At 43.1% G+C, this 21,843-nt stretch overlaps 1 protein-coding gene across 3 annotated transcripts in view; it reads right to left on the bottom strand.

Moving 5' to 3' along the window:
* LOC140197672 (uncharacterized) overlaps positions 1-21,335 on the bottom strand; it is a 137,400-nt gene extending 116,065 nt beyond the window's left edge. The window contains exon 1 of one of the 3 annotated variants that reach the window (XM_072257966.1): positions 21,187-21,335. In XM_072257966.1, coding sequence (XP_072114067.1) covers positions 21,187-21,216 — 30 coding nt within the window. In that variant the 5' untranslated portion in view covers positions 21,217-21,335. Of the gene's footprint in view, positions 1-5,960; positions 5,980-10,937; positions 11,023-21,186 lie in introns of those variants that run through there. The other 2 variants (XM_072257967.1, XM_072257968.1) reach the window with 2 other exon arrangements.
* Between the last annotated feature and the right edge of the window lie 508 nt (positions 21,336-21,843).

The following is a 21,843-nucleotide window of genomic DNA, read 5'->3' as shown; positions in this document are numbered from 1 at the left end:
TCCTGACAAAGGGTCTCGGCCTGAAACGTCGACTGCACCTCTTCCTACAGATGCTGCCTGGCCTGCTGCGTTCACCAGCAACTTTGATGTGTGTTGCAAGAAAAGATTTTCAATAGTTTTACTGACCAACTCAATTGTATTTTGTAAACATACACAAATTTAGAATTTGATGGCTGCAACACACTCAACAAAAGTTGGGACAGAGTTAAAATAAGATTGAAAAGTGCACAGAATATTCAAGTAACACCGGTTTGGAAGACTCCACATTACGCAGGCTAATTGGTAGCACGTGAGGTATCATGACTGGGTATAAAAGTAGCGTCCATCAAAGGCTCAGTCTTTGCAAGCAAGGATGGGTCGTGGCTCACCCCTTTGTGCCAAAATTCGTGAAAGAATTATTAGTCAGTTCAAAAGGAACATTTTTCAACGCAGGATTGCAGAGAATTTAGGTCTTTCAACATCTACAGTACATAATATTGTGAAAAGATTCAGAGAATTCAGAGACATCTCAGTGCGTAAAGGGCAAGGTCGGAAACCACTGTTGAATGAGCATGATCTTTGAGCCCTCAGGCGGTACTGCCTAAGAAACCGTCATGCTACTGTGACAATTACAGCCACCTGGGGTCGGGAGTACTTCCGAAAACCATTGTCACTCAACACAGTCCGTCGCTGCATCCAGAAATGCAACTTGAAACTGTATTACGCAAGGAGGAAGCCATACATCAACTCTATGCAGAAACGCCGGCGAGTTCTCTGGGCCCGAGCTCATCTCAGATGGACTGAAAGACTGTGGAACCGTGTGCTGTGGTCAGATGAGTCCACACTTCAGCTAGTTTTCGGAAAAAACGACATCGAGTTCTCCGTGCCAAAGATGAAAGCGACCAGCCAGATTGTTATCAGCGAAAGGTGCAAAAGCCAGCATCTGGGCATCACTGGCAAAAGCCAGCATGGGGGTGCATCAGTGCCCATGGCATGGGTGAGTTGCATGTATGTGAAGGTACCATTGACTCTGAGGCGTATATTTGGATTTTAGAGAGACATATGTTGCCATCAAGGCGACGCCTCTTCCCAGGATGTCCATGCTTATTTCAGCAGGACAATGCCAGACCACATTCTGCACGGGCTACAACAGCGTGGCTTTGTAGACACAGAGTGCATGTGCTTGACTGGCCTGCTGTCAGTCCAGATTTATCTCCTACTGAAAATGTATGGCGCACCATGAAGAGGAGAACCAGACAATGGAGACCACGGACTGTTGAGCAGCTGAAATCTGATATCAAGCAAGAATGGACAAAATTTCCAATTGCAAATCTACTACAATTAGTATCCTCAGTTCCAAAACGATTAAAATGTGTTATTAAAAGGAAAGGTGATGTAACACAATGGTAAACATGCCTCTGTCCCAACTTTTGTTGAGTGTGTTGCAGCCATCAAATTCTAAATTTGTGTACAAAATACAATTAAGTTGGTCAGTAAAACCATTGAAAATCTTTTCTTTGTACTTTTGTCAGTTAAATAAAGGTTCACGTGAACTAACATATCACAGATTTTTGTTTTTATTGCACTTTGGAAAATATCCCAACTTTTCTGGAAATGGGGTTTGTAGTTTTCATTGCATGCATTGCAGAAAACTCCGCTTCACAGAGATATGATGTTGGGAATGGAAGCAATGTTTTCAGTGCTTTCGTGGCTATCTCAGAATATTCAGCCTTGACTTTGATCCAGAATGCCGGCAGAGATGTTATGTCAAATATACTTTTCAGCCCAACGTCATTTGCAAGCTCAAGGAGTTGATCTCCTTCCTGCGCTGACATGGATGATTCACCGGGGACATTCACAAATGGGTCACGGACCCATTCCTTTGCACGTCTTGGGTCATTTGCGGTTGAGAAGTAATGCTCGAATTCTGTCGACAGTGAAGACAGGTGATCACGCACCAGCTGTGAGAAGTACGATGCAGCCTCAGTCTCTCCCAAAATCCCAGCTAATGTTGGGAACATGTCAAATATGCCCCTGTCCACTTGCCATCCCCACAGTTCCAGTTTGGCTGTGAAAACAGACACTTTATCTGCCAACTTGAAGACAGTTGTCATTCTCCCCCAAAGTGACAAATTGAGTTCATTGAGGTTGAAAGATGTCACACAGATAAGCGAGTTTTGCTATCCACTCCTCGTCACTGAGGTGTGCTGTCAGTGGTGACTTCTTTCTTGAAAGAAATCTCTGTAGCTGCTCTCTTATCTCAAAAACCCTGGCCAGGGCTCTCCCCCTTGATAGCCACCTGACTTCAGTGCGTAAGAGAAGGTGTTTGTGCTCTGCATCCATTTCCTCGCAAAGCTGCTCAAACAGACGGGAGTTCAGGGCTTTTGCTTTGATGTGATTGATAACTTCAACAACATCACTCAAAACGCTGTTAAGATCAGGTGACATTTTTCGGCTAGCCAGCATTTCCCTGTGTGTGACACAGTGGCATTCAGGAGCAACCTCTTTGACTCGGGTCGTGAAACCAGACTCGTTAAGCCGTTCCAACAGCTGTGCTTCCATGTCCTCCGCTATGTCATTGATTCTTCTTGAAACTATGGTAGCTGAAAGACAAACCCATATCATCTTGTTAGCTGCAGCTTCTCCCAATAGTTCACAGCACATGTCCTTGGCAGCAGGCAGAATCAATTCTTCACCAACAGTGAAAGGCTTCTTAGCCTTAGCAATACGGCTAGCCACTACGTATGGCACTCTCACAGCAGCAGCATTTGTGGAGGTGGTGGCTCTCAGCACTTGCTTACATTTTTTCCCCTCAAAAAACTCAACGGGTTTGTCGTTAAGTGCAGGGTGCTTGGACTCAAGGTTCCAAAGCAGTTTTAAGAGCTTCATTGCCTCATTAGACAGCTTGTCTCCACATATCACACACAGGGGGCTTGAAGCGTGCGAGTCACCGGTCACAATAAAGCCATATTTTATGTACGACTCGTTGTATTTTCTGTTGAAGGAAGCTTTCTTTTTTTTTTTTTTGCAGTCTCGGTCTCAGCTGTCTCTGCAGGTTAATGACCGACTGATGACCTCACGTAAGTAATGACCTCGCTTGCGTTCAAATTCAACAATGGGCATGACAGGGAATGAGGAAAGGTGCAGCTGACTCATATCGTTTCATATCGCCAAATCATATTGTTTCCTCGTGGCCCGGTAGCACATGCTTTGCAGCCCGGTGGTTGGGGACCACTGATTTAGATAATGGAATAGATGGCTTTGTTGCCAAGTTTGCAAGTGATATGAAGATTGGTGGAGGGACAGGTAGTGTTGAAGAAACAGGTAGGATACAGAAGGACTTAGACAGATTAGGAAAATGGGCAAGAAAGTGGCAAATGAAATACAATGTTGGTAAATGAATGGTCATGCACTTTGGCAGTAGAAATAAATGTGCAGACTATTTTCTAAACGGGGTGAAAATCCAAAAATCTGAGATGCAAAGGGACTTGGGAGTCCTTGTGCAGAATACCCTAAAATTAACTTGCAGCTAGAGTTGGTGGTAAGGAAAGCAAATGCAATGTTAGCATTCATTTCAAAAGGTCTAGAATACAAGAGCAGGGATGTGATGTTGAGGTTTTATAAGGCACTTGTAAGGTCTAACCTTAAGTATTGTGAACAGTTTTGGACTCATCTAAGGAAAGATGTGCTGGCATTGGAAGGTTCAACAGAGATTCACAAGGATGATTCTAGGAATGAAAGGGTAATCATACAAGGAAAGTCTGATAGCTCTGGGTCTGTACTCACTGGAATTTAGAAGGATGAGGGGGTTCTTATTGAAACCTTTCTAATGTTGAATGGTCTAGACAGAGTAGATGTGGAAAGGATGTTTCCCATTGTGGGGGAATCTAGGACTAGAGGGCACAGCCTCAGGATAGAGGAGTGTCCATTTAAAACAGGGTTGCTGAGTAATTTCTTTAGCCAGAGGGTGCTGATTTTCCAGAATTTATTACCACAGGCAGCTGTGGAGTCCAGGTCATTGGTGCATTTAAGGCAGAGTTTGAGAGGTTCTTGATTGGACACGGCATCGAAGGTTACGGCTGTGAAGATCCCTGCTGCACCCAGTGACCCTGTGATCTCTGTCTTGGAGACCAATGTTTGGCTGTCTTTAAAGAGGGTGAACGCTCATAAGGCAGAAGATCCTGACGAAATATCTGATAAAGCTCTGAAAACTTGTCTCAACCAACAGGTGGGAGTATTCAAGGACATTTTCAAACTCTCACTGCTAACGGCGGAAGTCCCCACTTGCTTCAAAAAGGCAAAAATTATGCCAGTGCCCAAGAAGAATAATGTGAGCTGCCTTAATGACTATCGCCCAGTAGCATTCACATCTATGCTGACGAAATACTTTCAGAGATTGGTCATGACTAGCGTGAACTCCTGCCTCAGCAAAGACCTGGACCCACTGCAATTTGCCAATCGCCACTATAGGTCGACGCAGACGAAATGAAATCTCAATGGCTCTTCACATGGCATTAGACCACTTGGACAATACAAACACATACATCAGGATGCTGTTCATTGACTATAGCTCAGCATTTAACACCATCATTCCCACAATCCTGATTGAGAATTTACAGAACCTGGGCCTCTGTACCTCCCTCTGCAATTGAATCCTCAACTTCCTAACCAGAAGACCACAATCTGTGTGGATTGGTGATAACATATCCTCCTCGCTGACAATCAACACTGGTGCATCTCAGGGATGTGTGCTTAGCCTACTGCTCTACTCTCTCTATACCCATGACTGTGTAGCTAGGCATAGCTCAAATACCATCTATAAATTTGCTGATGATCCAATCATTGTTATTAGAATCTCAGATGGAGACAAGAGGGTGTACAGGAGCAATACACCAACTAGTGGAGTGGTGTCACAGCAACAACCTTGCACTCAACGTCAGTAAGATGGAAGAGCTGATTGTGGACTTCAGGAAGGGAAAGACGAAGGAACACATACCAATCCTCATAGAGGGATCAGAAGTGGAGAGAGTGAGCAGTTTCAAGTTCCTAGGTGTCAAGATCTCCGAGGACCTAACCTGGTCCCAGCATATCGATGCAACTGCAAATAAGACAAGACAGTGTCTATTCTTCATTATGACTTTGTAGGGATTTAATAAATCAACAAAAACACTCAGAAACTTCTATATATGTACCATGGGAGAGCATGCTGACAGGCTGCCTCACTATCCAGTATGGGGGATGGGGCGGGGTGGCTACTGCATAGGACAGAAAGAAGCTGTAGATGGTCTTAAATTTAGTCCGCTCCATCTTGGGTACTAGCCTACAAAGTACCCAGACATCTTCAAGGAGCAGTGTCTCAGAGATGCAGCGTCCATTATTAAGGACCCCTAGTACTTAGGGCATGCCCTTTCCTCACTGTTACCATCAGGTAGGAGGTATAGAAGCCTGACGGCACACACTCAGCAACTCAGGACCGGCTCCTTCCCCGTCATCTGATTCCTAAATGGATATTGATCCCATGAACACTACCTCACTTTTTTAATATACAGGTTTCCCCCGCCATCCGAAGGTAGAGCGTTCCAATGAAACGGTCCGTAAGCCAAAATGTCGTAAAGTGAAGAAGCAATTACCATTTATTAATATGAGAAAAATTTTTGAGCGTTTCCAGACCCAAAAAATAACCTACCAAATCATGCCAAATAACACATAAAACTTAAAATAACAGTAACATATAGTAAAAGCAGGAATGATATGATAAATACACAGCCTATATAAAGTAGAAATACTTTTTGCAATCATTGAAGTACTGTCTAGCGCAGCGAAAATCTCACTCATGCGCTCTCGGCAGAAGCACTCTCTCCAGTAACCTTTAAGCTATGAGGCTGCCAAATCGTACCAAATAACAAATCATACTAAATAATACAAAAATACACAACCTATATAAAGTAGAAATAATGCATGTACAGTGTAGTTTCACTTACGGGAATCGGGATGGTGTTTTAGGCTGAGTCATCGGAAATTGGGGTGGTGGGAGGTAGAGGAGACTGGGATGTCATCTCATTGTAGTCTATTTCCAATAGGCGCAGCCAGGTCATCTTCTTCTATGTCTGCCTGCCTTGATGTCAAAGGTCAAGGTTCGTCATCTGCTGTGGCTGATGTGCAAGGCTTGAAAAACGACAGTATATTTGACTGCTGAGCCTCGCGCATTTTTAGATCAGAGTTCTTTGTAAGCACTCAAAACATCCTGCAAACCTGCCCTAAACCTACGTGCCCTTTCAAAATTAAAGTCATACTTTACTGCAATTATTGCAGCGCTGTCAATCGCAGCAAAAATCTCACGCAACTGCTTCACGTTCAGTCCCTGGACGACTTCATTTTCACTACTGTGTTCGGTTTCGATTGTTATCCTTTCCTCTTGCAATTGCATCAGCTCTTCATCTGTCAATTCTTGGTCATGGGATGCCAAAACCTCTTCAACATCATCTTCGTCAACTTCCACAAACCCAGCCTCCTTAGCCAAGCTCACTATTGTCGTATTTATTGTTGATGGATCGAAGCCTTTAAAATCGTTCCCTGCTTCGGGACATAGTTTCCTCCTAACACCATTTCTCATCCAGACTGTTAGCCTATCGAGAGCATCTCCAACGTTGGCGATTGCCAGTTTTATATTGTAGTCTTTCCAGATCTTTCGCGAAGATGCTTTGGAGTTGCCCTCTCTGTCATAGCATTTACAATAAAATGCATCACATTTTGCGTATAGTAAGCCTTAATTGTGGCTATTAGGCCTTGGTCACACGGCTGCAGCAACGATGTCGTATTCGGCGGTAAGAACGCAACACGAGTGTTATTGCCATACTCGGTAATGGCAGGCGGATGAGCAGCACAATTATCGACAATCACAAGACACCTATTATCGAGGTTATTTTCTCTACAGTATTTTTCAACAAAAGGACGAATGTATCTGCTCATGTACTCAGAAAAAAGCACTTGGGTGTTCCAATTGCTTGGATGTGAACGGAACACAACGGGAAGTGTTTTCTTATCAATGCCTTTAAGTGCCCTCGGAGTTTCTGAATGGTACACTAGTAGAGGCTTAGTGGCGTTAATAATAGGCATTAAGGTAAACCTGTCCTTCGATGCCTTGTGTCCCTTAGCCTGCTTTTCTTCTTTCGAAATAAATGTCTTACTCGGCAATTTTTTCCAATAAATTGCAGTTTCGTCACAGTTAAACACTTGCTTATGTGAATAACCACCTTCTGTAATTATTTTGTTCAGTTCTGCTGGGAACCTTTCAGCAGCTTCAGTATCAGCCGAAGCACTCTCTCCACTAAACGTTAAACTACGAAGCTGCCCTCGCCTCAGAAACCGATCAAACCACCCGTGACTACCCTTAAATTCCACTTTTGCAACATTTTCATCACCATCGGCCAGTGCTTTCTGTTTCAGCTTATTAAAAAGACTGACTGATTTCTCCTTAAGTATAAGATAACTTAAAGGAACACCACGTTTTGTACACCCATCAATCCATTCAAGCAATAGACCTTCCATTTTATCCATTACTGGATGCCGACTAAGAGAGACCACTTTGCTACGAGCAGAACCAACAGTAACATCGGCAGCTTTCAAGATTTCTTCTCTCTACGTATAAATAGTGCGAATGGTGGATGCAGGCAAGTTCAACACGCAGACAATGTCCTTACTTCATTCACCACAATCGAAATGCTTAATTATGTCTAGTTTTACGCTAAGTGTAATACCCTTACGAGCTCTTTTAGGCTTTTCCAATACCTTCGAACTCATCTTGCTAACGGATGCACAAAATAAATCAAGATAAAGCACATGTTTAAGCAATGGCGGCTAGAATGCAGTTCTGGGGGGAGGAGCTTGGCTGCTCGAGGCACGCGCTGCTTTTTTTTTTGCACGCCGCCATTTTTCTTCACATGCCGCCTTTTTTTCGCACGCTGCCATTTTTCGCGCGCTGCTTTTTTCATAACAGTGAAAAAACCTTCTGTTAGCGAAAACAGGGTACTAATGTAGGTCTTTCGTAACAGTGAGGTTTCGTAAAGCGAACGTTCGAAAAGCGGGGGACACCTGTATGTAATAATTGTTTTTGCATGAATTTTAATCTATCCATTATACATATACTGTAATTGATTTATTTATTTATTTTTCTTCTTCTATATTATGTATTGCATTGAACTGCTGCTGCTAAGTTAACAAATTTCACGACACATGCCAGTGATAATAAACCCGATTCTGATTCCGAGAAGGCCAGGAATTGAGGCTGAGGAGGGAAAAAAAGGATCAGCTATGACAGAATGGAGCAGACGCAATGGGCCAAATTGCCTAATTCTGCTCTTATGTCTTATGGTCTAAATAAATGCCAACATTGCATTTGCCTTTTTTACCACAGACTCAACCTGTAAATTAACCTTTTGGGAGTCTTGCATGAGGACTCCTCAGTCCCTATGCACCTCTGATGTTTGAATTTTCTCCCCATTTAGACAATGGTCTGCACTATTGTTCCTTTTACCAAAATCCATTATCATTCATTTCCCAACACTGTATTTCATCTGCCACTTTTTTGTCCATTCTTCCAATTTGTCTAAGTCTGCTGCAATCGCATTGCTTCCTCAACATACCTACCCCTCCACCTATCTTCGTATCATCCATAAACTTTGCCACAAAGCCATCAATTCTATTATCTAATTCACTGACAACAGTGTGAAAAGTAGCAACCCAAATAATTACCCCTGAAGAACACCACTGGCAGCCAACCAGAAAAGGCCCCTTTTATTCCCACTTGCTGTTAACCTGCCTCTACCCACGCCAGCATCTTTCCCAAAACACCACAGCATTTTATCTTGTTAAGCAGCTTCATGTGTGGCATCTTATCAAATACCTTCTGAAAATCTAAGTAAGTGGCATCCACTGTCCACCTTTGTCCACCCTGCTGGTTACTTCTTCAAAGAACTCTTAACAGTTTTGTCAAGGAAGATTTCCCTTTACAGAAACCATGCCAACTGATTTATTTTATCATTAGTCTCCAAACCTCATCCTTAATAGACTCCAACACTTTCCCAACCATGGAGGTTAGGCTAACAGGCCTATAATTTCCTTCCTTTTGCCTTCTTCCCTTCTTAAAGAGTGGAGCGACAGTTGCAATTTTCCAGTCCTCCGGGACCATGTCAGAATCAATGCCAGGCTCAAAATTATGTTGTCCATTTAACTGGATGAAAAATTATAGAAATGGTACACCCTATCCTTGATATATGCATCTTCAGACAATGCGAATTCACAGTTATGTGAGGAACCTATTTCTACCAACTTCTTGCTTTATGCGTCCAAAACTCAGAGATATGCGAGGAGCACTGCTTTCCTGCCAATGCAAGTCACATGCACACGCCTCACAGTCTCACTCCCACCAGTCTCGCATTGGCTTTGGCAACGTGCGGATGTGCGATCTTGCACTCTTAAACTTCTGTGTTTTTACCTGTGACTTTGTGCTTGAAATATTTAACTATGCCTCCTAAGCGTCCGACGTCAAGTCCTGGGCCATCAGCCAAGCAGCAGAGAACCGCTTTAACACTTGGAAAAAAAGTTGGAAATTATAAACAAGGCGGTGGTGTCAGGTGAAGGTAACACAGCTCTGGGACTCTACCCTGTGCAGTTGCGGGCTATGAGAGCTGAGTTGGGCATCACACCAAAGCAGGTGTTTAATGCAGACGAGACCAGGCTTTTTTGGAAGCGTAAGCCGAAACGCACTTACATAAGTAAGTGTAAGGGAGTTTCGATTTTTATGTTACTGCGGAGGCTAATTAAAATGGTGTCTTTGTTATGTTAATCTGGGGAATGCGGCTTTGTTGTGTTAAACGCTGAGAAAGTTTGCGCTAGCAGCGTGTTGTGGTTTAGAGAGTGATAAGAAATACGTTATTAACCAATTGGGATAGTTGTTATGGTTTTGGTGTATTTGAAGATACTGTATGTGCAGGGTTTTGGGGCAGAAGGCGGGAGAGCGTGACAGAGGATGGACGAGGTGCTGTGAGTCCGCTAACGGGGTCGGACCCTGAGCAGGACGTTCGGCAAGGAGACGGAGACGGACTCGTGTGGATCATCTGGTCGACCACCGTTGTTGGTCCCAGGCGGCCGGTCGAGGTGGTCCGAGGGGGTCGCAGGGTGAAGAAGAAGGTCCTTGAGCTCCAACGGTTTTTGTGCACAAAGAGATTGAACTTTGATAAAAGTGGCGCCTTTTATTTTCCTTTTATATTTTATTCTCTTTTAATTATATAGTTCCAGTAATATCTATAAACTGTAAATCATTTAATTGCATCTGGTGCATTGTCTGTTATTTGGGCAGGGTCGGGTACCTCACACAGCATCCACTCAAACGAATTATCCAGTTTGGCGGGGCCGAGGCTGTTTCCCTAGACGACAGCGAGCCGAGCGACCCTGAGGGTGGCTACATAAGGATGAAAAAATTGCATCAGGTTTCAAGGCAGCAAAGGATAGATTGACTTTGCTTAGGTGTTCCAATGCCAAAGGACACTGTAAGATGAAGCCTCTCTTAATCTACCATTCACTAAACCCCTGTGCTCTTAAGGGTTTGAGTAAGAATATGCTTCCTGTCTACTGGGCAGCTAACAAGAAAGCATGGGTCACTGGTCAAATCTTTGAAGATTGGTTTGCTAATCATTCTGCTGTTGAGGCTGAACACTACTGCCAGGAACAGAATCTTGCCCTTAAAGTTCTTTTGTTGCTTGATAATGCACCAGCCCATCCTGAACATTTGGACAGCACTTATCCAACATAAATGCGTTTCCTGCCGCCTAACACAACATCGCTTATTCAACCACTCGACCAAGGTGTGATATCCACATTCAAGGCGTATTTTTTTTTTACGGCAAACTGTCTCTCAGATGTGCAAGCAACAGACGATTTTGAAAATCCCAGGAGTTTACCTTCAACGTCAGACACGCCATCAACAACATTGATGAATCCTGGAAAGAGGTCAGGTCTTCCACTCTGAAGCAACTGGCAGAGTATTTTTAAGGTTGCGGAACACTTGGCACAAATGGCGATGGACACGGACCCAAGTTTAGAACGGAGTCAGCATTTCAGTCGTTCCCTGCAGTCAAGCCTTCTTCCCTACAAGCAAATTTATGCTGAAAAACAAAATGCTGCCAAGCAAACAATCCTCACCACCTTCTTCAAAACGGTGTCATCTCCTGCTACCGGCAGTACTGAGAGTTCTGTGAGTCTTCCTTCACTCCTGGCTGTCCTTGATGGTCCTGACGACACACAACCATCCACCTCATCCATGTAAAGCTGCCCGACATCACAACAACCACCCGTCTCCTGGGGAGCAAACACACCTGCCACTGTTGGTGAGACTTGTACTCCCTAGTATGTTAACTTTCTATGATTTATTACGTTGAATATTACCTTAAATTGATTAAATATAATACCAATGTTGCCTTGTGATACTGCTTTTGTGTCATATTGGTATTAAAATGTGAATAAATTACAGATGAAACATGTTTAGGAAGCCCTCAAGAACGCATCCCTATTTTCTCTATTTAAATAATTATTCACATTATGCGTCAACTTCAAGGAACATATCCCCCGCATATAACGAGGATAGGGTGTACTGGCACTTGATTTAACATTAGTAACTGTATACGAACAGATAAAATGTTTTCAGTCAAAAGATAAAGAACTATGATCTCTGTCAAGGTCATGGATCAGACTTGGTTGTTTTTTAAAATTTGTAAGGATGGTCATGCAGTATAGTAGAGTTAAGGGTCAGGTTGGATTCTAGGCCTCCATTTTATGTCTGACCAGTGACTTGAACACGGAGTAAAGGACGTCCATGGTTGGATGTCGGGCGAGCAGATCAGTGTTGACAAAGGCTGGTGGTAACCCACTCCCCCCGCCCCCCCACCAGCGAGGTGTCAGTGAGTTCCAGGATTGGAGTACCATTCGGGCAGGAATCATGAGCTGCTAGGTATGTGAATCAACATTCGAGGCCTAGTGTTCAGGGTCTCAGTCATCAGAGAGTTCAGGTCAAGGACTGCTTGGAGTCCTGTCATCAAAGAGTGCAGCCTTTGAGGTCTAGAGTTCACAGTCCCCATATAGGGTCATCCAAAGGTTGACACTTGATGGCTGGAGCCCCGAGTTCACTGCGGAAGTTGAAACCCAGTATCTGTGAACCTGCAAGTTCATTGGAGGCTGAAGGCCAAAATTGCTTGTTCTGGGATTAGAGGACTGTGTGAGTGCCTAGGTGGGGATAAGAAACAGGGCTTGTTTTGCTGTTCTGCTCTTCAAATAAATTAGATTAGATTAGACTAGATTATGAGGACACTCAGTCCTTGTTTATTATCATTTAGAAATGCATGCACTAAAAATGATACAATGTTCCTCCAGTACGATATCACGGAAACACAGGACAGACCAAGACTAAGACTGACAAAAACCACATAATTATAACATATAGTTACAACAGTGCAAAGCAATACCGTAATTTGATAAAGAGCAAACCATGGGCACGATAAGAAAAAAAGTCTCAAAGTCCCGACAGCCTCATCATCTCACGCAGACGGTAGAAGGGAGAAACTCTCCCTGCCATGAACCTCCAGCACCGCAAACTTGCCAACGCAGCACCCTGGAAGCACCCAACCACAGTTGACTCTGAGTCCATCCGAAAACTTCGAGCCTGCGACCAGCCCTCCGACACCAAGCACCATCTCTGCCGAGCGCTTCGACCCCGCCCCGGCTGCCAAGCAACAAGCAAAGCAGAGGACTCGGGGCCTTCCCCTCCAGAGATTCTGGATCACACAGTAGCAGCAGCAGCGAAACAGGCATTTCAGAAGTCTCACCAGATGTTCCTCCGTGCTCTCACGTCTGTCTCCATCAAATCAGGATTGTGCACAGTGTAGTATCTAGTGGCCACACAAGTGCACACAAGTACGAGTAGTTAGAAACTGTCTCAATTGAAGGGCACGGCACCCTACTTGACAAAAAACAGATATTCATCACCAGAGTGGCCGCTGCGCGCTGCGTCGTGCCGCCATCTTCTCCTCTCCTAAATCATGGTTGATCTGTATGATAACTCCATCTATTGTAAAATCTGACAATCCAGCACCATTACGAGTTTTGTATTGCTGGATAGACAGATATGGACGTATGTAATTAATACTATTACCCAATACACATCCAAAATTTTTTTTTAAAGATCTTTCACAATAAAACACAAGGTTTTCCAGTGAATCAGTTGTGTTTAAAAGGACAAAGGAAAACAAGACCCTGATTAGGTTAAACAGAACGCTGTAATGGGGTTCCAGTGAGTTCAAAGGGAGCACAAGAAACAAAATCAAATGAACCAGATGTCAAGCCACTGAGATTTCCAAAGAGGTGGCACAGCAGACTGGCGTAGTTCTATCGCTCTCATCATTGCTCTATAAACCTGAACACACTGTACTACAAAAGCTTAAACATGTCATATTTTGATATTTTCTGCTGACCTAGCCTCAATCAGCATGTTAGGGATAAATATTCTAGATTTTTTGAAGGTGTTTTAAACCACAACTGCAGAATGGCCAATCTAAGGGCCCTAAATTCTCTATTCTTGTAATTCAAAAGATCTTAAAAGAATCAGTGCTTTATCGTGATTAACCAAAATTAAGGCATCCGTTAGTCTTGTGAGACCATGGATCTGCACCTGAAAAGTCTTCACTCTCCAGGGTGCAGGCCTGGGCAAGGTTGTATGGAAGACTGGCAGTTGCCCATGCTGCAAGTCTCCCCTCTCCATGATACTGATGTTGTCCAAAGGAAGGGCAAGGGCCGATACAGCTTGGCACCAGTGTCGTCACACAGCAAGTTGTGGTTAAGTGCCTTGCTCAAGGACACAACACGTTCCCTCGGCTGGGGCTCCGACTCACGACCTTCAGGTCACTAGTCGAATGCCTTAACCACTTGGACATGTGCCCACTAACCAAAATAGTAACCATTTAAATCCCTTAAATTTGCCACCCCTCTCAGATTTTTTTTACCTGAGCTACACACTAATACAACATTCCAAATCACTTCAAAACATAGTTCTCTCCAATTGTAACTTGAGAGCATGCCATTTGCTATTTCCACAGTTCATCAGATTGTAGATACTTCAGACACCCCGTAGAATAAAGGTTAGTGTACAACCCTATACAATGAAGGTCTGCAACAATATCCTGGAATGTCAAAGAACATGAGGTAAACCCTATGCCCCAACTCATCTAAGATGTCAAACTTCCATTTCCCCACGATTAGCCCGTATCCCTCTAAACCTTTCCTATGCACAGTACTGCAGTAATTTTATGTATTGAACAGTACTGCTGCCACAACAAAAAAATTCATGACATGTGAGTGATGATAATCTGATTTTGATATGGGTCTCTATTGTAAACTGAGAGCGGGAAAGGTGCAGGGAGAAGGGAATCATGGTTGGGAAAAAGAGAAGGGAGAGGGGAGAGAGTGGGAAGCACCAGAGAGTCATTCTGTAATGATCAATAAACCAATTGTTTGTAATCAGATCACCTTGCCTGCTGTCTCACAGTTGTGTGTGTTTGCATGCACCCCCCTCCCATCCCTAGCACTTCTTCTCTGCCACCTGTCTCACACCCCTCCCGTGGCGCTCAACATCTATTTGCTCTTGCCAGATTTACAAACTTGCTCTCCTCTCCATGTTAACATGCAAAAGTCTTAGGCACCCTAGCTATATACAGAATACGTGCCTCAGAATTCTGCACAGTACTGTGCCTGCCTAACTGTCTTCTAGACTTTAAATTGAACCCACCTCCTCAGCTTCCTCCAGCAGCTCATTCTGTAGATTCCATATAAAACACAGATGCCCTTCAGATCCCTTTTAAAATTTTCTCCTCTTACCTTATACATATGCATTCTAGTTTTAAGATTGCTTTAGCCTAGGAAAAAGACTATGAACATCACCTCATCTACATTTCTCGTGATTTTATAAACCTCCATGAGGTCATCCTTCAGCCTCCTACATTGCAGAAGGTCTCAGTCTAATCACAGTTTCTAAACAGCCTAACCTGTACCTCAAATCCTCCAGTCCCAGTAACATCCTCATGAATAGTTTCTGCATCTTTACTATACCCAGGCAAATAGAACCATACACAGTATTCCAAATGCAGTCTTATCAACATCTTATACAGCTGAAACATGACATCCCAATGCCTTTTTCTTTAATACAGTGGATTCTGGTTAATTGGGTCGTCAGTTAATCAGGGCAACCACTTATTTGGGACAACTAATAAAGACAAAAACTAATTGAGAAAATAGCCAGGATTCCCTACATTTATTTGGGACACTATGCCCTTCAATTGGGACAGTTTCTAATTACTCGCAGTTGCGTGCACTTGTGTGGCCACTAGATACTACACCGTGCTTAGATTGAACACTTTTTAAATAGCCTCAGTTGCATGCATTTGCATTCAAAAGACAGTAATTTTTGCACTGATCATTAGTAAGAAATAAGCAGCAAGACAATTCAGAACTGTTTTGCTCACTGCAGTTTCAAGCATTCAGGCTTAGAGATGCCAGAAATGGCCAGGACTGAAAATGAAACAATTTCACTACTTCAACAAGCTAGGAACTATGAAGAATTTGAAGGTATCAATAATTATCTTGAATGTTACAATGAAAATGAAGATTTGGAGGTTGGAATTGTCTAAAGCATTATATGAAGGCAGTCCATTATCTGGACTAGATAATGTTGCACTGATTTTGTTCATTTACAGTCAAAAGAACAGATGTACACTAGATGAATTCCTACGTTGGTAACTATTAGGAACTAATACAGTTTTATAGTGCTGTAGTAATATTAGTTCTGTACTTCATTTAAATACATAATTTACTCAGCTAAACAGTTGTCTGTCTTTTTTATACATTTTAACTCTTTCCGTGAAACTTTGGCTAATTTAGATAGCCACTTAATTGGGCTAAAATATACTGGTCCGGGTGTGGCCCAAGTACCTGGAATCCACTGTTTCAAAAATTGACTTTATTCAAAATAAAAATATATATACAAAAGAAGGAACAGAGCAAAAAAAACTTGCCTTCACGGTCATTGCATTCAGTATTGTAAACTTTTAAAGAAAAAAACCACAGCCACATACATGGCTCACTGAGGTGATACCCTTTTCATTACTTGAGGTGCTTTCCCACTCAACTCCACTCCATATGCGGTAGCAGAAGGACCTTAGACTGTGATCCTTCTCAGAGCCTTAAGCAATGGTTGCACCAAGCTTCAGTGCACACCTCCGCACCTACTCCTGTTGCCTGGAACATGCCAGTCTGCAATATTCACTATCAGACATCTTACACTGTCGGAAGACCAGTAAGTTTCAGAGACCAAAGATTCAAAAGATTCAAAAAACTATTGTCATTCTAACCGTACATCAGCTCTGCAGGGCAGAATGAGACCGCGTTTCCCAGGAGCAGTGCAATCACCAAGGTGTCTTTCACCAAGTTCATGTCCTTCTGGCAGCAATGATGAAAACAAACATGCCAAACACCTTCTTCACCATCCTGTCTACCTTTGTCTCCACTTATGGACCACTTCTTTATAACTATATCTCACTGAAGATGGACATCAATAAGGAATATCAGCATTACCATCAGTGCAATAACACAGCCCTTGACCGTAAATGCATGAATATTTGAAGATCAACATCTCAAAACCAGCACAATTCTTATGGTTGAACAAGTAGCAATGAAGACCAGCCTGCTCTACACCTCTGAACCAAAGCTCAGAGTAAATTTATTATCAAAGTATGTACACCATATAAAGCACTGAGATTCATTTTTTGCAGCACTAACAGGAAAATAAAAAGGTACAACAGAATCCACGAAAACCATACACAACACAGCAGAGTCTCCAAGAGTGAGTCTACAGGGTGTGTAGTCAGTTCAGCGTTGAGGCAAGTAAAATCTGATGGTTATAGGGCAGCAACTATTCCTGATCCTTACAGCACAGGACCCAAGACTCCTACACCACCCACCAGATGGTGGTAAGAAGGGGGGAGGGGGAGGAGGAGGCAAACACAGGCAGGCAGGGTGGGTTTAGGTGGGTCATCTTGGCTGGCAGAGTGGTGAAGCTGAGCACCGGTTTGTTTTCCATTCTCAGGCCTCCACGGTTTAATTTGGTTCTTCTAGCAACGGCCAACCTTCATCCACTGCAAATGCAATACCATACATGCATTCCTCAAAGTCAAGTTTACTGAATCCTTCAAAATCACTGGTTTGTTGAGACTGCTCAAAAGTATGTTTCTTAAAGGGAATTACATTTCGCGGATTGCAGTGATCACAGTTCAGAAGTACATCTACTGCAGCTTGAATACCTCTTATCCGAAATGCTTGAGGCTGAAAACATTTTGGGTTTTGGAATACACAGTATAATGAGATAGTTCGGGTTCCAACTCGAAATCTGTATGTTACCAGTAAGCAGTCTTTGTCTTAATCTTGTTTATCACACATATCTACTGATGCAGAGTGTTAGATTTCCATCAACAACGATCATGGAAAACTCAATGAATTTTTCTGCTGCTTTGTGATGAGCAAAAGCTTTATCACCATAAATCTTTCAAAAGTTAATACTGTGCCTTTTCTTAGATTTCTGCAACCAGCCTCCTGAATATTCACAATTACTTTCAGTTTTCAGATCATTATGACAGATCTTTGCTTTTTTCATGATTAGCCTATATTTAAACAGCATATATTTACTCCAATGCTCATTAATCCACTCTTTCAATACTCGATCAAGGTCTTTGTTTTTCACTTTATTCAATGTTTCTCAAATTTTCATCAACTTCTATTTCAGACAAAGGGTGCTCAACCTGTCATCCATCTCTGGCAAGAAGGCGCCAGTGACCATGGCAACATATTGCAGCAAGCTTACAAAACTACTGGATACTCTTCTTCTAACATACTTCTTCTGAACTGCGATCAATTGCAGCATGTAATTTCCCTTTTAAGAATGTATTTTTGGGCTACTCTACGACCTGGCGCTTTTGTGATCTTCTGGAGGATTTACTAGTTATGTGCAGCTACGGCCACTGCTGAGAAAGTACACTGCGCCTTATGGCAGAACATGAACCTGTGGTTGGCTCCATTGCTCTGTGCCAATTTAGGCATCAAACAGAATTAAGATCATCAAGGACGAGAGGAGAAAACGAACTGGTGTTCAGCACTGTCTGTCAGCATGCGGAAAATGCAGCAGTATTGGAACCTAGGTTCAGGTGCAGCTGTCGCCCTACAGTCATCGGGCTTCTAGATAGCTTCCACTCACCTCATAGAGTCATAGAGAAATACAGCACAGAAACAGGCCCTTTGGCCCATCTAGCCCATGCTGAAACCATTGAAACTGCCTACTCTGATCAAACTGCACTGGGACCATAGTCCTCCATACCGCTACCATCCATGTCCCTATCCAAACTTCTCTAAAACTTTGAAATCCAGCTCGCATGCAGCACTTGTGCTGACAGCTCATTCACACCCTCACAACCCTCTGAATGAAGTTTCCCCTCATGTTCCCCTTAAACATTTCACTTTTCATCCTTAACCCATGACCTCTGGTTGTAGTCCTACCCGCACTCAGCAGAAAAAACCTGCTTGCATTTAGCCTATCTATACCCCTAATAATTCTGTATACCTCGACAAAATCTCCTCTCAAACTTCTACATTCTAAGGAATACAGTCCTAATCTATTCAATCTTTCCTTATATAACTCAGGTCCTCCAGACCTAGCAACATCCATGTAAATTTTCTTTGAACTCTTTCAACTTTATTTACATCTTTTCTGTAGGTAGGTGACCAAAACTGCCCACAGTACTCCAAGTTAGACCTCACCAACACCAAATACAATTTCAACATAAAACCCCACCTTCTGTAAGCAATACATTGATGTACGAAGGCCAATGTGCCAAAAGCTTTCTTTATGACCCTATCTACCTTTGATGCCACTTTCAACGAATTATGCACCTGTATTCCCAGATCCCTTTGCTCTACCACACTCCTCCGTTGTGGACTCACTTTTGGGGACACTGCAGTTCATGTTCCTTGAGCTTTTGTTTACTTCTTTTGATCGCGATTTGATCAGGGCACTTCAGTGCTGAACTGAACTGACTCTGCAACCATGGGCTTTGCGGTTAATATCAGCTGTTTAATTTTTATTGTTTGCACGATCTGTTTTTTCACACATTGAATGCTTGATGGTCTTGTTGAGTAGGGCTTTTCTTTCAACAGGTTCTATTGTGTTTCTTTGTTTCTGTGGCTGCCTACAAGATGATGAATCTCGGGATTGTATGCTGTATACTGCTTTGACAATAAATGTACTTTCAACTGAGTTTTCCACAAAACATCACAGTATATCACCAGCGCCATACTGGTCATACTGGACTATTTAGAGCATTTTGCTCAAGGCACACTGGAGTGGTAATACCAATGTTGTCTCTGCAAAAATCCTTCAAGTCCACAGGCAAGGTAAATGAATAAATGTCAAAGTAACCACTCAAAGTAACATCTCCAGCATGGAGGCTCTGATAAACTCAGTTGGTGCCACAATGCCACAGACTATGATGCACACACACCAGATTTCAAACTGCTAGAAAAAGCACTCTACTCTGGGCTTTGTCACAACAAAAGATTACCAGATGGACAAAGAAAGAAATTCAAGGATGTTCTGCTTCACTGAAACTTTTTGCATCTCCACTACTCCTGAGAATCATTAGACCCTCAGTGCCAAATTGAAGGAGGACAGCAAAGTGGTGCCAGGTGATCCCATCATGGAGAGATAATGGTTTTCCCAATTCAAACAAATAATTTCTCAAGTGACATTATTTTTGAAACTGGAATAAAGGATTAGCAAATGCATCCATTCCTTTTAAATGCTGTGAAACAGAAAGTTCGAAATACATTGAAATACAAGTCTAATTTTACACATAAGACCATAAGATACAGGGATCATTCAGCACACTGAGTCTACTCCACCATTCAATCATGGCTGATTTTTTTAAAAATTCCATTCTCCTGTTTTCTCTTCATAACCTTAAACCATCCTATTGATCAATTACCAATCGATTGCTGTCTTAAGCACACCCATTGACCTGGCCTCCACAGCCCTCTGAGGCAATAACTCCACCCTCTGGCTGAAGAAACTCCTGACCTATATTAGATGGATGTCCCTTTATTCTGAGGCTGTGCTCTCAGATCTCACACACCAATAGTCTAACTGCTCTCCTTCTTTTTCATTGAGCCTTTCTTGTTCCAGTGATACATCATTTTCATTCTGCATCACAAAACTTGATACCAAGTACTTATTTCAATTTGTTTGCCAACTCATTCATTGCCTGCTTCCAATATCAAAGAACCTTTAAATTACAGGCACAAAATAATCTGCAGATGCTGGGGTCAAAGCAACACTCACAACACCCTGGAGGAACTCAGCAGGTCGGCCAGCATCCGTGGAAAGATTACAGAATACCTTTAAATTACAGTATCCTTGGAAGCCTCAGTGCAGTCTTTCAGATTCAGACTTCAATCAAGCTTTTACTTGGCAATTCATTGCAACTCTGATCACCTTCCTTACAGCTTTCTATCCCTATAATCACTGAATTGCATACTGTTCTTTGTCTTTGTACAAGATCTTTCTCATGTCCCTTAATAATTATACATACAGGGATCTCCAAGGCTACGACAAAGATACTTACATGAAATCTCACATTAATCATCTAGGATAGTTCAGGTCAATCTGTTGCACCAATAAATACTTGAATAACTTTCAAGTTATGGGGACTGCTCCGAGTTTTTTATTAACTCCCATTCTATTAGGGAAATAGACTTTGTTTTCATCACTTTTATAACCACAATTTCGATTAACACCCCCCCCCGCCCATTTTTATTCACTAATTGAACTGCGTTGTTGGGGCGGTCTGTCAGTCTGAGAGTCCGGAGAACGGGTGGATAGTCCGCCAACTTTCACAACGAACCTAAACACAACATATTGCACACCCTCCTCTCCCACCCGATCCATTCCTCCCCTCCCTCAACCCTCTCCCACACCCTTCGATTCACTTCCTTCCTTGACATTAACGTTGACAACTTAATACTTCCTTACGCTTCCCCAGCCCAGACCCAAGGCCGCCGAAGACCCACCAGCCGAGGCAGTGCCGCCTGTTCGTTCATCGTGAGCCGCCGCCGCCAGCCGTTACTCTGCCCCTTTCGCGGTTTTTTTCTTCTCCGTTCAAACGTAGGTCGCGCGCCTAGTACAAGGCATCGGGCCGGGGCGCGCCAAAACAAACGCAGCTACGTCATCGGCTGCGGAGGGTGACGCAGAAGCCGAATTTCCTTTCCAAAGACTTTACGCCATTGGCCGGGCCAATGAGTCGAAAAGTTGGCTGAAAAGGGGCGGTTCGCAGCTACTGCAGGTTGTCCAGCTGGTGGAAACCGGCCCTTCGAGTGCGTGCTGACCCAACTACCCGTTTACATCCACCTGACATCCAGTCACATAGCACGGAAATAGGCCCTTTAGCTTTGTTGTCCATGCCAACAAGATTTTCATGTAAGCAAGTCCCATTTGCCCGCGTTTGACCCATATTCCTTCAAACCTTTCTTTAAATATCCTTTAAATAGCGTTAATGCCTCAACCACTTCCACTGGAAGCTCGTTCCGCATACTGAGCACATTCTGTGTGAAGAAGTTCGAGTCGTCAGTTTATTGCCATGAGCAGAGGTATGCTGAGGTGCAGCATACTGTAAGGAAAACTTGCTTGCAGCAGAGTCACAGGCACATAGATTTCGACAACACACTAAC

Source organism: Mobula birostris, chromosome 5 (assembly GCF_030028105.1).
Source record: "Mobula birostris isolate sMobBir1 chromosome 5, sMobBir1.hap1, whole genome shotgun sequence".
Classification (NCBI taxonomy): Eukaryota; Metazoa; Chordata; class Chondrichthyes; order Myliobatiformes; family Myliobatidae; genus Mobula; species Mobula birostris.
Note: the sequence above shows the minus strand (reverse complement) of the source record. Positions and strands in the feature narration are given on the sequence as shown.